The sequence below is a fragment of the Monodelphis domestica genome, chromosome 2 (genome assembly GCF_027887165.1).
Source record: "Monodelphis domestica isolate mMonDom1 chromosome 2, mMonDom1.pri, whole genome shotgun sequence".
Taxonomy (NCBI): Eukaryota; Metazoa; Chordata; class Mammalia; order Didelphimorphia; family Didelphidae; genus Monodelphis; species Monodelphis domestica.
The window spans coordinates 174,830,231-174,849,932 of record NC_077228.1 but is presented as its reverse complement, the minus strand read 5'-3'; the positions used below and the strand labels follow the sequence as shown (position 1 = coordinate 174,849,932).

Below are 19,702 nucleotides of genomic sequence, written 5' to 3'. Positions count from 1 at the left end.
AGACTACCCAAGGGACCTCTCCAAAGCCCAATTTTTGAAGACAGAATGAAAAGACTCTGGGACAGCACCATTAACTTTGTTAAATTTATGGTTCTGTTGACCATAAGTTAGAGAAAATGATCTAGCAACTCAAATATGTTTCCAAGATACACAAAATATACATATAAAGTTCTCCTGTGGGAAAAATGGATCCAAGAATTGATTTAGAAAAACTATACAGAAAATTTATTCAGATGAGCAAAAACTGTATTTTTTTCAGAGTAGAAAAATACATGGAAATAATTAGTACCAGATTTTAACAGGCCAAAATATAACCAAAGTTCAAATGAAATTTCAATGTATGTCCATTCACAATTTTATTTTATTTTTTAAACCCTTACCTTCCATCTTGGAGTCAATACTGTGTATTGGCTCCAAGGCAGAAGAGTGGCAAGGGCTAGGCAATGGGGGTCAAGTGACTTGCCCAGGGTCACACAGCTGGGAAATGTCTGGGGCCAGATTTGAACCCAGGACCTCCCATCTCTAGGCCTGACTCTCAATCCACTGAGCCACCCAGCTGCCCCCCATTCATAATTTTAAAAGGGAAATTAGAGAGTTCAAACACAACTATGATAGGCCTTTAAGTACCCTAACATGGAAGACAAGAACAAAATGTTCTCTGTTACCATCAGAAACAGGACATTAATCTGAATGATACATATGAGGTACAAAGCTAGGATCCTCACTGGTCACTCTTTTTTTATGACAAAGGTGCACTTTGGTTAAAAGTAATCTTTGGGTACTTAAGCTAAAGTTAAAGAGAATTAAAAATTTCTTATACTAGAAATTGGCAAATTAACTTTTTAATCTTCCAATTTTGTGATCCATTTGGAAAAATGCAACTTTAGGGAAGAAAGAATATAAATACACAATGCTAATTATGATTACCTAAAAATAATAAGAAAAAAATTAAAAATGATCAAAGGAAGTATAGAAGCAAGATATTTCTGCAATTCTTAAATTAGCATATGCTTTATATAACCTCTGAACTATAAATATTTTGAAGTTTTTTCCCCCTTTTTAAACCAGATATGATTTCATTGGTATAGAAACTTCCAATGAAGAAATCTGACAGCAAATCAGCACTTATTCTATAGGTGTAAAGAGTTGCCTGGGGGCACTGACAGGTTGAATGACAAGCTCAGAAACACATAGCTTGTGTGCAAGAAGCAGTATTTGAACTCAGGGAGGTCTTCTTGACTGTGGGCATTCTGTCTACTGCCTTTATATATGATACCAATTAAAAAACTAATTTATAACGATTTGAATGTTGCTGTTGTTTCACAATTTTTGTATTGTTAATAGGAAAAAATGCAATTTATGTGCTTTTAGGTTGTGTAAATAAAACCGTACTATATTTAGGCTGCATGCATAGGTTCTAGGAATATTCAGTTCCAATCACCCAATAAAGATAAATTGGCTACTTTAAAAAAGATTTTAAAAATATTATTTATAAAGGGATTTTGGATTTTTTTTTCCTTTTACCTGGGACTAAGTTCTCATTGTAAATCCAAGAAGGTATCATAGGCTGGATTGGATCTTGTGAAGGAAATACTCCCACACCTAGGAGATATAGAAATAGTAACTAAAACAGAGCAATACCATTTTAAAAAAAAAGAGAGAAAGAATAAAAGAGGGAGTGGAAAAATCCTTCTCTAACAGATTAAAAACATACCACAATGGATATAGATATTAAAAAAAACAGCCACCAACACACCAACAATATAACCAAGAGAATTTTCCAAGCAACCTCAAATGTTTTAAGAGATATGATTAAAAAGAACATCTAAAATGAACTAGATGAATACTGTGAACTACATAAAGCTTGTATCATCCTTCATGTATTATAAACCCCCAAAGAAAGAAAATGCTAACATACTTTTAAATTACACTTGTAAAACCAATGGCAAAAATTTTGCTAGCAGCATTTTCTAATGGTAGAAAATGATTTTTTAAACCCTGAATTTGCCGCTGTTGCAAAACTACATGTTTTCAGCTCAGACATATCACTTCTGTTCCAACAGCATGACTCTGAAGTCTACTTCAAATCTAGGAATACTGCAAAACATAATCCAAAGGACTGCTTGCATGAATTATTCATGTTCTATTTATGAAATTTATCTGTGCAAGCAGAGTTTATAAAATTTGAATCTTCTATGCAGTAATATTCAAAATGTATTTCATGGAAAGAAAAACATAAAATTCTCATTGGTGACTTATATAGGTTTTATATTTTTCATCTCTCACCCTCCACAGAAGAACAAAGATTGTCAGGAAAAAATCAAACAGGATAGTGCTTTTGTAAAACTAGAGGAAAAAGGCATTTTAAAATAGGAATGAATTTGAGTGTGGAGACTGGTTATTGACTTTTTAAAAAAGTAAACGAGCAAGTTGAAAGAATTCAGAGCAAAATCTTAAACTGTTGATTAAAAGGAGTAAAATATATTATGCATAATTGTAAGCAAGATTTCAACAAGCAAAATCAAGCAGCATTCACTTCAGGATTAATGCTTAAGGTGTTAGCTTTCAAGCAACATTTGGTTAAAGTGCATTCATTTTTTTGTCAATGTTTCATGAGCTCACCACTCTCTTCAACTGACAGGTTTTGGTCTGAAGTCTTTTCTGCCTCTGCAATGACGGCACCATTTACACGTCCACCTACAGCACCCCCGTTATTGGCTGTTAAACTGGGATGGCTCTTACTGGCAGCTGAGCCTGAGGTTTTGTGCCCAGCTTCAGAAGTATTTAACTTAATTTGCACCTGCCCAGATGTACTTAAATCACAAGATATTAGGAACTTCTCCTCCAAGGAAGGGCCTAAACAAACAGCATGAAGTATTATTTTTATTTGTAACTTTATTCTTATCCAAACCCATTTCCATCCCCACATTTCTTTAAAAAACAATTTCTTTTATTTTAAAAATGTTAGACATCCAGAGCACAACTAGGTTACTAGATCTTTGATGGCTTTCCTATAACAGCAACCAATTGTCCACTATCTGGGGAGGGACGCGGGGAAGGCTGCTTTGGTTTTATCAGATAAAAGGTAAGTAATCTTTTTATAAAAGACAAATGATGTGAAAATAACTCCTCAAATCAATAATTGATACTATAAAAGTCCTTTAAGTCACAACCTTCCTAGTATCCTGGGCCACTAAGTTGGAAATCTATTTTGATGGATGGGAGAATTTCTTCAACACTTATCTACAAACCAAGTGTATATTTGCCTAGATTACTGAATTATTCTCTTTAAACAGGAATTAAATTTTATTTTGTCATCTATAGAAAATATTGGTATTTTTGATAATGCTATCTATGAATTACCTGTTTTCTGTGTACTGTGTGAGGTTGAAGCAGTAGAAAAATAAGGAATCTGACCAGGGGCACCATGTAAGGCAGAAGACACTGGAATCTGTGCTGGAGGGAGAGGCTGGACCACAGCCTTCTCTGAAAGTAACTGGCCAACTGGGGTGGTGGAATGGAAAGACTGAAAAGGCTGGGAAGAGGATGAAGAGCCAAATATGGGAATTTCAACGGGCCCTTGCATAAAGTCACTGAATTCTTCTTCATCAAGAAAGGCAGAGGATTGGGAGACAGTTACAGTAGAATGGGATGGTGTGGGACAATCTGTAAAATGGAAAATGGCAATGAAACACACAGAAATGGAAATCAATGGAGAAAAAAAGAAATAAGGATGGGGCATATAGTTCCAAAAGAGAAATACTGAAACATGAATAGTGGGGGTGGAGAAAGAAATAATCCAGTTATATGAAATTATATGAGCCCATAAAAATATTCAAAAGGCATACTTGTACAATTTGTGTCAGGTTTTTTTTTTTTTAATGAAAAGAGACAAACTGCTATTTTTGCATCTGTGTCAAAGGAAACACAAATGTAAAATTCAACATGTCTCTTTTTCTGAAAGATCTAGTGATGTGTGTTTTTTTCTAAATGAAATCAGTTGTCCTAGTCAGTAGCACAAGATAAAAAGGAGAAGCAGTATTTCTTGATGAAACCAAAAGAAATCTACTCACCTCATAATTATTCACATGTAGTGCAAATCAGAGACTATAATCTAACTATATTTAAGATAATCACATACTGTCTTTTATTGATTCAGTTTTATCAGGATACTTAGGAATAAAAAATCAACATAAACTTAGTCTAATTTTTGGTCAATCATTCTCAGCTGTCCCTTTTGGGGTAAGACCTGTGATTTCAATGTGAGGAATTTCCATTGTAGAAATTCTTTCACTAACACAGACCAAATACTATTAAATCTTCTACTTATGAAAGGGTTGCTTGCGAGTAATGAGAAGCTGAGTGATTTGCTCATGGAATCAGAGCCAGCTAGAGGCAGAATTTGAACCTAAGTATTCCTTACCTCAAAGCTGATCTTTTATCAACTACATCACATTGCCCTTCAAGGTGTCACAACCATTATAAAATGCTGCTTGCTTTTGTTAAAATAAAGAACCTAAAAATCCAAGAGAGTAAATAGCTTCTAAAACAAAAGTTTTGCAATAAATTCAGAAGAGTGAAGATTGAGTACCAAGTTTAAAAGATTACCAGTATTAACAGGAGAGATATTTAGAGGCTAGAAGGGAACAGATCACAAACTACCTTATAAACACCACTATGAATTTTATTTTGTTTAAATGTGAAGTTTATTTTAATTGTAAACTCATTCTACATGGACTACATTTGAATCAACATCCATTAAAAATGCTAAGTTATTTTTAAAGAAACAGTTTAACTATGTTTTAAATATTATTTGAGTTTCAAAGTCACAGAGGAGAGTTTAAAAACTTTTTTTTTTTAAGTGACTCATTGTCTGGGGCCTTTGGGCAAATAATAGTCACATTATACTGAAAGCTTCTGCATCTGAAAACTACTAGATATTAGTTGCTTTTTTCCTCTCCTTTATGATAGAAGATAATTACTGTTAAGAATTAGTGATCTATGAAGAAATGTGTAATTCCTGAATAAATATTCTATTTTCAACAAAAAAGACAGCATTCTCATTCTACTTCGTCATGCTCTTCCAACAGGGAGAACTTGGTATCCTAAATCCCAAATTGGACAAGGTCTAAAAACTTTAGTTTCCTTCAGAAAACTGCATTGCCAACAATTCTAAGACTATTCCTAGTGTAAAGCTAGTTAAGAGCTGGAGTGAGAATATTCATTGTGGACAAATTCTTTGTCCTTGTTCTTAGAATAAATAGTACAGCCATCTGCACAGCACACAGGACCTACTACCAGAATACTCTCTTTTTATATTATGAACTTTATTATCTAACATAGATGGAAGAAAGAAGCCCCTTTTCCTAAGCTCCAGGCCATTCTGGGTCTGAGATTAAAGACTAAGGCAAAGAGGTAGGCCAAGCATTTATCTTAGTGCTTAATAAATGCTTAATGAATGATTGACCATATGGCAAGAGAAGGGAATAATAAGCATTTATATGGCACCTACTAAATCCCAGGCACTGTACTAAGCATTTTTACGAATATTCTCTCATTTGATCCGTATTAAGGGAGGTTAATAAATTAACAGAAGTTTAGGAAAAGATAGATACTTGGCTTACCTCCTTGACTTGGTTCTTTAAGTTTAGATCCAGAGTAGCCTAGATTTAGTAGGGGTTTTCTTTCTTCTGCTATTTTGGATAATAAAGTTTATAATATAAAAGTAGGGTACCCTGGGTAGTAGATTCGATAGGAATATACAGTTTGCTCTTAGAGGGGAGACTTCATGGCTATCAGAAAATCTTAATTTGTATTAAGAGTTAATAGGGGCTCAACTACTTGGATCAAAGTTATTTAAAATTACAAGAAATTTTGAATACCAATTTATTTACAATGGGAGGTATCTTTTAATGATTAAGGAATTGTATTGTTGTTTACAGATGAGGATCAGGGTTCTAAATTCAGGATGCTGAACATCAGAAATCAGGCTAAAACAAGGAAGAAAACTTTGTCTTTAAATGAAATCACCATGAGATTACAAGTGATAATGTGAAAAGAGGATCTTGCTCCTAATGGGCAAATCCATACATTGTCTGAAGGCAAAAGAAATACTTTTTAGACAATACACTGACCATTATTTTTATTCCTCCTTTTACCTTGCTGGTGCAAATTTGTTTCAATTCCTAATACTTCCTGGTTAGCTTATCAGTATATGACTTCATCCAAAGGCAATACTTTCCTCCAGATCTTCATCTGCTTTTGTAATATTTAGAATTCTGCTGCCCACTTTGGGTTTTGTAGCCAAAAGGTATTTAGAACCCTTATCCTCTTCCTTCAAATAATAAAACAATTCCTTAATTGGTGAACTATCTTTTATCCTAATACATATCTTAGTTGAGGCCCTTTATCTTTGTATTTTGGGACTAATTAAGATGGAACTTTTTTTAAACCCATACCTTCTGTTTTAGAATCAATACTGTGTATTGGTTCTAAGGCAGAAGCCTGATAAGGGGGAGGTAATGGGGGTTAAGTGATTTGCCCAAGGTCACACAGAAAGTGTTCAAGGTCAGATTTGAATGTAGGACCTCCTCTCTCTAGGCCTGGCTCTAAATCCACTGAGCCACTTAGCTGTCTCCTAAAAATGGAACTTTCTAACTTTTCAGTTATCCCAAGATGATATATGGTTTGTTAGATACCCAAATGACAAAAAAAGCTTACCTTATCATGACAAATTATTCTTGAATGAGCTGGATCAAATGTCAAAATATCAAGAATTAAAATTACAGCATGGCTGTTATCCAAAGATGAGAATTATTTTCATTCTCCAAATGACAAATATAATACTCTGCCTGTTCAATTGGGGTATTTTCTTTTTTGACCATTTGAATGATAAGGACTACAAAGAAATCTCTCTATTTGTAAAATTTCAGTTCCTTGAAACAGTTTTACTAATGCTACAGCTCTTATTACAATTCATCTTAAGAACAAGTCCAATCACATTCAGATAATGAACTCTGAGGTAGCTCATAAAAAAAACAAAACACAACTGCATAATTATTTTACAAAACAATGAAAATGTAATGACAAACTCTCTCATTTCACTCTGATAAGTTAATGATCTACTATAATAGCAGTGTTAACATACTCATTTACATACCAAAGGCTTAAAATTAAAGTTGTCATACTGGTATTTAAGTAGAAGATTAAAAGTCTTCCTTCAAATAGTATGCCAGACCACAGCTTCTACCTCATGTAAATTTAAATGCATTCAATTTTGTAGTTATTTTGAAGAAAGAGCTCAGCCCTGAATCCTATCACACTTCATGGTTAATTAACTGACACAAGAACTACAAATTGCCATATGAGAAAAATACAAAATCTACTTGTTTTCATTTCTGTGCTTCTTAAAAATAAAGCTACCTGGTTTCTTGGGGTGTGAAGCTGGAGTGGGGTGCATCTTAGCATCTCTGGAAAATCCATCTAAGTTCCCTTTTATGGCTTCCAAAGCATCATCTCTGCTCTTCTCTCCTGTCTAAGGGATGACAAATACACATGAGTCTTCTGCCACACAATTGTTTGCCTCCTTTCCCTCTTAGTCCTCCCCTAACAATATCAACATTGTTCCTGTTCCTCCTGTTTGATTATACATTTCTTGGATTATATTTTCAAAGGAAGACAACCACTGATGGATGTATAAAACAAAGGCAATGAGGAGATATGGTACAACAACCAAAGGGCCAGCAAAAATTAAGAAAGGAATCCAACAAGTCCTGTCTCCCACTCCTATACTCCAAAACAAAATAACATAAAAGGCTCATTACTATGGCTATTTTAGAAGTGACTTGCTAGACATAAGTATACTGAACTGGGACAATAAATCTCAATCTCAGAAAAAAAGTATTTAGAATGTTTTCTAAGGATAAAAGCAAATGTTACTGTAGCAATTGCAAGAGCCTGTAGCAAGCAATAAATATTAAGGGAAACAAAACAATTCATACTCATACTTCTATTTCTGTTATTACTGAGTATTTTGCAAATAAGAATAAGCTCTATTATCATGGAAAAGAATCTTGGATCTTCTTAAGGAAATGGGAAAAAAATAACCATTAGAGATGTTTGTGGACAAATGAAATTAGTAAATTCAGGAATTAGATAATTCAAATTTGAAGGCAAGGGTTCTTAACCATTTTTGTATTGTGGATACTTTGGTATTAGTGCCAAGAAGTCTATGGATCTCTTTCTCAGAATATTTCTAAATGCACAGAATATAATATATAATATTACAAAGGAAACCAATTCTACTATTGAAATATAGCTATCAAAATATTTTCTAAAAAACAAAACTAAGTTTATGGACTCCAGATTAAGAATTCCTGCTTTAGGATAGTCACTGACTTAGGTTCAGAATTTAGTACCACTTAGTATACTGAGTGAGAGGAGGGTTAAATAGAGAAGATTCCAAGTTGATATACCTTGGGTTTCACACTACTCAGAAGTCTGAGTTTTTGTTTCTGCTCTTCAAATTGGCGGCGTTTTCTTTCTTCTTCTAAGAGTTTTTGCTGCTGTTCAAATCGTTTTCTGAAGAAAATATAATACCAATGAACAACTGCATCAGCTATGCCATATACATGAACAGTGAAAGGAAAATTGTCTTATTGCCTTTTTATTATTGATCATGAACCAACTGATCACATATAATCCTTTAAAGAAGTAACTGCAATTATAATTTTTAGAGTTAGATCAAGTTAGCAAACTAACTGTATATCAATTAGGATAAAATATTAATCATAACATTAGAAAGGATATAGTTTGGTATATCAGAATATTAAAGCAACTAAATATATTAAGAGCTTCTGTTTGAAGAATAAAAACTTCAGATCTGTGTTGTTATTTAGGGAAGCTAAAACCCATGCAGAGGAGTTGAGTTCATTGGGAATGCAGAACATATAGCTGGCCTAATGAGATCATATGAAAATAACCATGGCTTGTTCAGGTGTTGTTTGATCCTTTGAAGATTTATGCCACTACAGGCTCCCCAGAGCATTGTGGCCAAGAAAGGTTTCTTTGACCTAAGTAGTTAAGATAGTTAATCGTATATTGAACTTTCAGGACTTTGTAGCAAATGTCGCAATAACCCTTGTTATCAAGCACCATTGCATGTTTCTTAATATTCTTGGTACCTTCTTCTGTGTTAATGACTTATGTAAATTAGATATAAAAAAATCTATGAAACATACTGATGAACTGGGGTCTTATCAGAAATTGGGTGTGGTAAGATTTCCAGCTTTCATTTACCACAATTCAAGTTTGGATCTTTAGCTCAGAATTATGGCCCAGAGATTTCTTTATTTCTAACAGATAAGATCTCTTATCTGAGGAATAAACCTTCTACTACTTTGTATTTAGTAATTAATACAGTTATAACTATAAAATATCTAATTTTATCTCCATGAGATTTCCATCTCCATTCTTTTTACATAAAAAACATTTTAAACCTGTTTTAAACTACCTACTTTTCCTTCCTCCCATCTTCCCTTTCTCTACTGAAAAAGAAAGGAAAAAATAAACCTTTTAACAAATAAGCTTAATCTAGCAAATCTAATTCCCATATTGGCTATGTCCAAAAATGTATGCCTCATTCTGCATATCAATTTATCACCCCTGTTAGGAGGTAGGCATATATACATATTATATCATATACATAATTTGTTCAACCATGTTCCAACTGAAGGGCATTCCCTTAGTTTCCAGTTCTTGGCTACCACAAAAATTGTTGCTCCAAGTATTTTTTCCTGATTAGAACTACAGAGATGTCTAGAAAAAATTTTAAGTCAGGTGGGAGTTACAAAAAGGCAAATTTAAACTTCTACACAATTTGAGTTGTCCCAAAGTGGGACAGGTTCCCTTGGGAGGTGGTGGATATCTCTGGATATCTTCAAGTAAAGGGAGATGATCATTTGCCTGGAATATTATAATGGGATGTCCTTTTGTAATTTAAAAAAAATCTTATTTCATTTTTTTTCTAATTAACCCAAGTTCTCTCCCTCTAATCCTCTTTCCCCCTGCCCTGCCCCTGTCCCCAACAAAGAAAAACAAGTGAGATTCCTTGATTTCCTTTGGGTATGGGTTATATTAGCTGTTGAAGTTGCTTCCAAGTCAAATCCTGTGATTCTGTAATAAGTTTTAGGCACTAGTTTTTGTTGTGCATATCATTTTGTTCACGATTCATAAAAATCACTTACTGTTGCTCTTCTGCAAACTGTTTCTGCATGTCAGGGGTATACTGTGGACCTGGGGGACGCATGCCTAGAAAAGGAGCTTGCCCCATGTATGGCATTCCTGCTGCCGTCATTGGGCCCATTGTTATTCCTCCCTAAGAGAAAAAAATCTGAATTAAGCAACAAATACATATTGAGGGTTCATATTCAAAAGTTTTAAAAATGCAACTACATGATAAAAAAAAAGTACGTGACCAAAAACATTTGAGAACCATTGACTTAGATGACTAATAATGGCTCTGTAATTGGCCTTCTTTCATTTAGACTGTCCTCTTTCCAGTCAGCTATCAAACTGATATTCCTGAAGCAAAAAGTCTAACCATGATATATTTCTGTTTAAAAAAATTCATTGTTTTTAGAATAAAATACAAACTTCTGTCTGACATTTATGTTCTTCAAAATCTTACTCCAGATTAATCTTCCATTACTCCTAGAATAGATTTTCTGCTCTAGCCAAACTGACTTACAAGCTGTATCCAGTAAACTACTTTCATGCCTTTAAAAATAAAATATAATGTGCAATACCTATAATGTTCTTTTTCTTCATCTCTGCCCTCTTGGAAATCCATGTTCCTTAAATGTTAAGTTCAAATGTCACTAGCTTTACTTTACTATTTTTCCTACTTGTTAGTGCCTCTATTATACTTATCTATGACCATGTTTTATCATCCCAGAAGAATATACACTCCTTAAGGGCAGAGACTATCTGTCTTTTGCATTTATATCTCCAGAACCTAGTGCAGTATCTAGACGGTAGAAAGGATTAAACAAAGCTTTGCTAACTGAGATAAAGATTATATACAGATTGTTAGCAAAGCATTTGCTTGATAAGCTATTCTGATACAATTCTTCAAAGCAGCTAGGTGGCATAGTCAATATAGGGTCAGACCTAGAGTCAGAAAGATCTAATTCAAATCTGGCCTCAGATACTTATTAGCTATGTGACTTTGGGCAGTCTCTTAACCCTGTGTGCCTCAATTTCTTCATATGTAAAATGAGAAGGAAATGGCCAACCATTCTAGTATCTCTGCCAAGAAAACTCCAAATGGGTCATGGACACAACTGAAATGACTGAACAACAAATTCTTGTACAAAATGTAGCAATACGTGGCCTAAATCAGTATTATCAAACTTAAATAGAAACAAGGGCCATATATTAAGGACCCCTGTGGATTGCATATTGACTTTAAAAAACACCACATAATTGAGGCATCTAGGTTGCACAAATGATAGAGAGTCTAACCTGGGTTCAAATGTGGCCTCAGATACTTCCTAGTGTGTAATGCTGGGCAAATCTCTTAACCCCCATTGCCAAGTTCCTTACCATTCTTCAGCCTTAGAATTGATACTTTGTATGGATTCCAAGACAGAAGATAAGGGTTTAAAATAAAACAAAATAACCCCACATAATTACTTATGCTTTATTGTGTTTTTATTTTGTTAAACATTTCCCAATTAAAGCACATTTTAATCTAGTAGCATATAATTATATGGAAGTAGAGCTAGTTGAAATACAAACCTTTGAAAAAGTCACTAATGATTCAATACCAACTTGCCAGAGGTTGCCAATAAGAGTGCCCAATGGATCTTTGTTTGGCTTTCTGCTGTTAACATTTTTGTTAATGACTTGGATAAAGGGAGAGATGATACACTTATAAAATCTAAAGATATAGAATCTCCACTATGATATACCTGACATGTGGGCACCCAACTCTTCTTGAACTCCTCCATTAAGAAGAAACCTATTGCTTCCCTAGGCAGTACACCCGACATCTCTAATTGTTAGGAAGTTTCTCCTGGCTTCAAGTTTAAATTTGCTTCTTTACACATTGGTTGCTCTTGGTTCCTACCTTTAGATCCAAACAGAATCAATTCAATCTCTTCTATGTAGTAACCCTTCAAATACTTGAATAAAACTCTATTATGTTCCCCTGAATGTAATTGCAAGACCAAACAATTCTCAGGAACTTAAGATCCTTCACTATCCTGGTTGCCTTCCTCTAAATATTTGTCAGTTTATCAACATTCTTTCCTGGTACTAGATAGTACGGGACTAGACAGCAACTTAAGACTCTTCCGATTCTAACATTTTGTTATTCTTCAGTGTTCCATGCATATTCTATGATTATTCCCATCTTCCCTTGTTCTGTTCTTTCTCTAGTCTTTTACTAAAAAAGGCTCTCCTCCCTCTTCTAGACCTATCTAAATTTCAGCTGGTCTCAAGAAGCAGGAAGATCTGAGTTCTCATACCACCTCTGACACATACTTGTTTGGCTAGTCACTTCATCTACCTGCCAGTGCTCTAAACAACTTCTTGTAGAGAAAGTGCTGACCTACACTGGTAGAGGTAGGTTCCTTGCCTGGAAGTTCTCTATACTAATGACTACAGAGATTCATTCTTATCCGTTTAAATCTTATTGTTTAAGGCTGACTTTTAGAAGTCCTTACCTTATTCATAAAGCCTTCCCTGACTAATTTAGCCCAAACTGATTTTTAAACTCCTCTAAAGTTCTAGAACACTTACTATCTATATTAAAATCATGAAAATGAATGTGTTCATTGAGGCAGGGCATGTGACACATATATTCCCTACATACAAGAGACCTAATAACAGTCCCAACTCTGCTAGTGACTATATAACTTTGGTAAGTCATGTCATCCCAATCACTTTCAGTATTTTTCTGTTAAAAAAAAAAAAGCTTGACTATCATTGATAAAATTAATATCATGGTAAAAAAGAATGATAAAAAAATTGGTAAATTAATCAATAAGCATTTATCTTAGTTCTCCCAAGCTCTAACATGCTATGAGTTTATGAACTACACTTCTATCTCATTGTGGGGCAGAGGACCCCTAACTTCTCAAAGGCTGTGCCAGGGCATCTCAAGTCCTGGTAGGTCTAACACTCAGATAGAAGGGTTTCAAATATGAACCTGGCAATGGATAATATAGCTTTCAATCATTGATCAACATAGCTAAGTCTGGAGAAGCTCATCATATGGTTAGTTTCAGGATGATTAAATTTTGGGTGACAAGAACTCATGAAATACATCTACTAAGATAGAAGAATTAAAATCTTAGTTGTCAAGGGCAGTGCCCATACTGACACAAATTATAAATCAATGAAATATTAAAGTAAACAAATGAATAAATAGCCAGATGGTGCTACTTCCAGCTATTACCTAGAAAAGCAACTCCTGCTAGTTAAATCACCACGACCACCACTTTGGCTGCCATTTTCACTCGAACCCTCTGGACCCAGGCTAGGACACAAAACTCTTAGGAACCATAATGCCTCCTTATGCTGTCCCCAACCACTGAACCTGCCTTCAAGCCACTCTGTAGCCACTATCCTGGGGAGAAATCATTGTGGAGAAGAGGGTCAACTTTCCTCCTCACAACCAACAACTGTTGACCAACTACCACAAACAGGCAGGTAGACAAGCCAGTCTTACTGAAGCAACAAGGCACTCTGAAAGATGGAAGGTCGCATATGTCAGGCAAATGAAACCATTACTACCATTCTTGACTACCATCTCTACCCAGACCCTGATGGAGACAAACCCTGAACCTAAGAGTTTTGGGATAAATACTCTTTCTAGCCTATTGCCATCATTCATCATCCTGGAAAGTAATTCTTGTGGAGATGAAGTTTGGCAACTATTCCTACAGCTGCTAAAAACCCAGAAAAGGAAAAGACCAAAGCCACCAGCACTGTTTAACATCAGAAACTGATTAGATTAGATTAGTAGAAATGACATAAAGAGGTATTAATATTTGCTTTGCTTTTACATCCTTAGGGCCATAGGTCATTTCTATTTGACTTGCAGCTGAAACCTTCCCAATGTGTTTTTTCCTACATTAGAATGTGAACTCCTTGGGATAAAGGGCTATCTTACTTTTCTGTTTGTATCCCCAGAATTTGGCACAGTGCTTTACCCACAGGAAATACTTAGTAAATGTTTCATTCATTCTCTCAAACTGAGTGTTAGACATGGATTTGGCATTTTCTTACTTTGTATCCAATAGAATCCTTGCCATAATTTCTAGATTTATTAAGGCTCCTTAATATGGTCTCCTGAAATACCGATGTCTTTTATTTCAGCTTTTGTGTACCCAAAGATCCACCATCATCATCTATGCAACTCTGCATTTCTTTTTCTTTTTCTAAATGCTTATCTTCTGTCTCAGAATCAATACTAAGTATCAGTTCCAAGGCAGAAGAACAATGAGGGCTGGGTAACTGTGGTTAAGTGATTTGCTTAGGTTCACAGAGCTAAGAAGTGTCTTAAGGACACATCTGAACTTAGGACCTTTTGTTTCCAGGCTTGGCTCTCAGTCCACTGAGTCACGTAGCTTGTCCCTTTGTATTTCAATAAGACTAAAAAAAGGAAAAGCATTGGAGATATGAGATAAAGGAGGAAGAATTTTTATTCTCATTATTGCCAAAATAAAAATTTCTGAAAATAAAAACAAATGAAATGAAAGAGGCTGTTATCTTGCTTCCAGGACAGGAAGGTGGTTGGGCAGGAGAGAAGTGAAGCTGTAAGACAGTATAATCTTCAGCAAAGAAAGAGAAAAACTCTGGTCAGAAACAAAAGGTGGTAGCAGTGGAAAAGGAAATAAATCAGACCTTGTACAAAAGAAGACTGAAACTAAGGAGTAAGGAGTTAGGCTAGTTAGGGAAGCATATTTATACCAGGAGGAGATTCTAACCATAGAGTTCCTTACCCTCTGACCACATTTGTTTTAGTGCCCATGCCCCAGGCCATGAAAGTAGCAGCCAATGTTTTCAATGGTGTATGTCCCTTTTCTATTGCAAGGGTTATAGTTTGATGGTTAAAAATTGGTGCTCTGAAGAGAGTTTTCATCATTGTTATAAAGTACACAATGTTTAGGTTATATAGTACTGTTCTTCCTGAGCTCAATTTGACTTTAGACACTGAATGGCTGTGGGCCCCTGGGCAAGTCACTTAACCCTGTTTGCCTCAGTTTCTTCATCTGTAAAATGAGTGGGAGAAGGAAATGGCAAAGCACTCCAATACCTCTGCTAAGAAAATCCCAAATGATGTTATGAAGAGTTGTGCATGACTGAACTGAAACTGCAGGCTAGTCTTGGGATTCTAATCTTGTTTTCATGAGAAACTTATATTCTACATGTAAGTCTTTAACAACTAATGTGCAAGTTAGCTTTCATAAGCTGAGAACTGCATGTTATATAGAATAAAGCAAACTAACACACTTAAAGAACCCTCAGATTTAGAGTGGATAAAGGGAAAGATGCCTCTTAAGGGCAATGAGAAGGGAACTTTAAGAGAACTAAGAAAAACAAGTGTTCATCAGTAGACAAAGATGAGGCTAGAATAGATTAAAATGAGACAATCAATGAATATCATTTGTAATCTATAATTTTTTAGCTGAATTTACCAATGGCAACAAAATGAATGATTTTTATGATCAGGCAGTCCTTGTATTTATACTTCTAGTCAAAATTAAATGAGAGATGATTTTTCTCTTAAAAAAACAAAACAAAACAGGTATACAATACAGTTTATTCCTGACCATGAAGAGCCTGATGTCCAATTTTTTACAGAAATGAACACAAAACACATTTTTCATTAAACACAAATGAAAAAGCATTATGTAAACTGGTTAAATGGCAGTAGAACCCCAATTCTATTTAACATAATATAATAAAATATACATACAAGATTCTCATTTTATTACTTCATAATTTTTTTTTTAAACTCTTACCTTCTTCTGTCTTAGAACCAATACATAGTATTGGTTCCAATGCAGAAATGTGGTAAGGGCTAGAAACGGGGCTTAAGTGACTTGCCCAGGGTCACACAGCTAGGAAGTATCTGAGACCAGATTTGAACCTAGGACCTCTCATCTCTAGGCCTGGCTACCTTGCCTTTTTAAAATTTTTATTTTATTTTTAAATTTTTTCCAAGGTAACATGATTCCTTCCCCTCCCTTCCCCCCCCCCCCCCCATCCCCTGCCTGAGTTGACAAGTATCTCTTGCCTTCTTTTTATAGAAATAATGAAAATGGTAGGGTACTGTTAGGAAATTCAGAAAGGCTTCTTCAGATGACGTTTTTTTAAAATTTAAAAATGTTACTGATATTTTTTGTAATTATACCAGATTCATTTATTAATAAGTCTCTTTCATCTTTCTTATTCTTTGGAGAGATTTTCACTGGCTACTCAGTTATAAAGAAAAGCTATTTCACTTAGGAGGAAATAGAAAAATTGTCTAAAGAGGTGAATATAACTCTAGAGAGTTCACTGACAAACTTAGACTTAAACAAGACACATAATGAATATGCAAGTGGGGCAGATAACTATATATGAGGGATATGATCTAAAAATAAGGGTCAGGAACATGAAAGCTCACAATGAGTTTTTTCAGTATGTTGGGAACTAAGGATAACAAAGGGATAGGAATATTGCACAGAATGGATAGAATAATAGCAGAAACATTCAATTCATTTTGCTTCTGCTCTCTCTAGCTGGGAAAGAGATTTAGGAGGGGCAGAACAAAACAGGTAACATCAAAGGTAAGAAAAGTATTTACCTACTATGAACAATTTCAAGTTATTAGGCCCACATAAATATATAGGAACCACCCCCCCCAACTTTACTTTAAAGTTACTAGAGCTTGAAACTGCACTAATACTTTTGGGATAACATATATCCCAGGGTATTGAAAACTTGATATTTAAGATTAAAAAAAAACCACAAAACCAAAACTTACTTTTTGTGTATTACTGCATATTGGTCCCAAGGCAGAAGAATGGTAAGGGGGCTATGGGGATTAAGTGACTTGCCCAGGGTCTCACAGCTAAGAAGTGTCTGAGGCCACATTTGAACCCTGAGTCTAGGCCTAGATCCTAATCCAATCTACTTGCCCACATATGAATCTTTAAAAAAAAAAATTTTAATGAAGAATACTTTTCCATGGTTCCATGATTCAGTTTATCCCTCTCCCTGCCCCAGCCAAAGCTCAATTCCACTGGGTTTTACATGGGTCATTGATCAGGACCATACTATTAACATTTGTCCTAGAGTGATCATTTAGAGTATACATTCCCAGTATTATCCCCATCAAACCATATGATCAAGCAGTTGTTTTTCTTCTGTTTCTGCTCCCACAAATCTTTGGATGTGGATAGCATTCTTTCTCAGAAGTCCCTTAGAATTGTCCTGGATCATTGCATTGTTGCTAGTAGAGAAATCTATTATATTCAATTGTGCCATAGTGTATCTGTCTCTGTGTATAATGTTCTCCTGGTTTTGCTCCTTTCACTCGGCATCAATTTATGGCTATAACTATTTTTATACAAGTCTTTTTCCTTATGATTTCTTTGGGGTATAAACCCAGTAGTGTTATGGCTGGATCAAAGGGCATACTGTTTTAAAGCCCTCTGAGTATAGTTCCAAATTGCCTTTCAAGAATGGTTGGATCAATTCACAACTTCACCAGCAATGCCTTAGTGTCCCAATTTTGCCACGTCCCCTCCAACATTCATGACTTTCTTTTGCTGTCATGTTAGCCAAACTGCTAGGTGTGAGGTGATACCTCAGAGTTGTTTTGATTTGCATTTTTCTGATTATAAGAGATTTAGAACACTTTTTTATGTGCTTATTGATAGTTTTGATTTTTTTTTAATCTGAAAATTGCCTATTCACATCCCTTGCCCATTTATCAATTGGGAAATGACTTGATTTTTGCTACAATTTATCGAGCTTCTTATAAATTTGAGTAATTAGACCTTTGTCAGAAGTTTTTGTTATATTTTCCCCCAATTTGTTGCTTCCCTTCTAATTCTGGTTGTATTGGTTTTGTTTGTACAAAATCTTTTTAATTTAATGTAATCAAAATTATTCATTTTACATTTTACAATATTCTTTATCTCTTGCTTGGTCTTAAAATCTTTCCTTTCCCATAGATATGACAAATATACTATTCTATGTTCACTTAATTTACTTATAGTTTCCTACTTTATATTTAAGTCATTCACCTATTCTGAATTTTTCTTGGTGTAGATTTGAGATACTGATCTAAACCTAATCTCTCCCATACTGTTTTCCAATTTTCCCAGCAGTTTTTGTCAAGTAGTGTGTTTTAGTCCCCAAAGCTGGGATCTTTGGGTTTATCGTACCCTGTCTTGCTGAGGTCATTTACCCCAAGTCTATTCCACTGATCTTCCCTTCTGTCTCTTAGCCAGTACCATATTGTTTCAATGACCACTGCTTTATAGTACAGTTTAAAATCTAGTACTGCTAGGCCCCCGTCCATCACATTTTTCCCCATTATTTCCTTTGATATTCTTGATCTTTTGTTCTTCAAAATGAACTCTGTTATGATTTTTTTCTTTTTCTTCTCTAATTGCTACTGCTAGTGTTTCTAGTACAATGTTAAATAATAGAGGTGATAATGAGCAACCTTGTTTCACTCCTGATCTTACTGGGAAGGCTTCTAATTTGTCCCCATTGCAGATGATGCTTGCTGATTATTTTAAATATATACTGTTTATTATTTTTAGGAAAGGTCCTTCTATTCCTATCCTTTTTCTAGTGTTTTCAATAGGAATGAGTGTTGTATTTTGTCAGACTTTTCCTGCATCTACTGAGATAATCATGTGATTTCTGTTGGTTTGCTTGTTGAGATGGTCAATTATGTGGATGGGTTTCCTAAAATTAAATCATCCTTGCATTCCTGGTATAATCCTACCTGAGCATAGTGAATAACCCCCGTGATCATTTGCTGGAGTTTTTTTGCTAATATTCTATTTAAGACTTTTGCATCTATGTTCATTAAGGAGATTGTTCTGTAGTTTTCTTTCTCTGTTTTTGATCTCCCTGGCTTTGGAATCAGTACCATATTTGTGTCATAAGAGGAATTTGGTAGAACTCCTTTGCTTATTTTGTCAAATAGTTTGTATAGTATTGGGATTAGTTGTTCTTTAAATGTTTGATAGAATTCACTTGTGAATTCATCTGGCCTTGGGGATTTTTTCCTTAGGGAGTTCTTTGATGGCTTGTCTAATTTATTTTTCTGATATGGGATTATTTAAGTATTCTATTTCTTCTTTTATTAATCTAGGCAATTTATATTTTTTAAATATTCATCAATATCACCTAGATTGCCGTATTTATTGCCATATAATTGGGCAAAATAGTTGTTAATGATTACCTTAATTTCCTCTTCTGTGGCCGCGAAAATGTGGGTTTCAAGACTGTGAATTGCCCAAACTGTAAAGATAATTTTTAGCATCTTGAATTTATATCAAAAATAAGTGGTCACCATGGGAAAAATTCCCAAATATGAAATGCCCAAGTCAGCTGGGTTTTATGGAGATTTTAATTAATACAAATGAAGGAATTAAGGAAAGGGAGAGAGACAGAGTAAGAG

The 19,702-nt window shown here is 34.7% G+C and overlaps 1 protein-coding gene across 11 annotated transcripts in view; it reads right to left on the bottom strand.

Moving 5' to 3' along the window:
• SYNRG (synergin gamma) overlaps positions 1-19,702 on the bottom strand; it is a 99,257-nt gene that overhangs the window by 48,227 nt on the left and 31,328 nt on the right. For 5 of the 11 annotated variants that reach the window (XM_007481904.3, XM_007481905.3, XM_007481906.3 and 2 more), the window contains 6 exons: positions 10,245-10,375; positions 8,475-8,580; positions 7,423-7,534; positions 3,364-3,666; positions 2,623-2,856; positions 1,525-1,602 (listed from right to left, as the gene is read on the bottom strand). In XM_007481904.3, coding sequence (XP_007481966.1) covers positions 1,525-1,602; positions 2,623-2,856; positions 3,364-3,666; positions 7,423-7,534; positions 8,475-8,580; positions 10,245-10,375 — 964 coding nt within the window. The remainder of the gene's footprint in view (positions 1-1,524; positions 1,603-2,622; positions 2,857-3,363; positions 3,667-7,422; positions 7,535-8,474; positions 8,581-10,244; positions 10,376-19,702) is intronic. The other 6 variants (XM_016430351.2, XM_056816433.1, XM_007481908.3 and 3 more) reach the window with 3 other exon arrangements.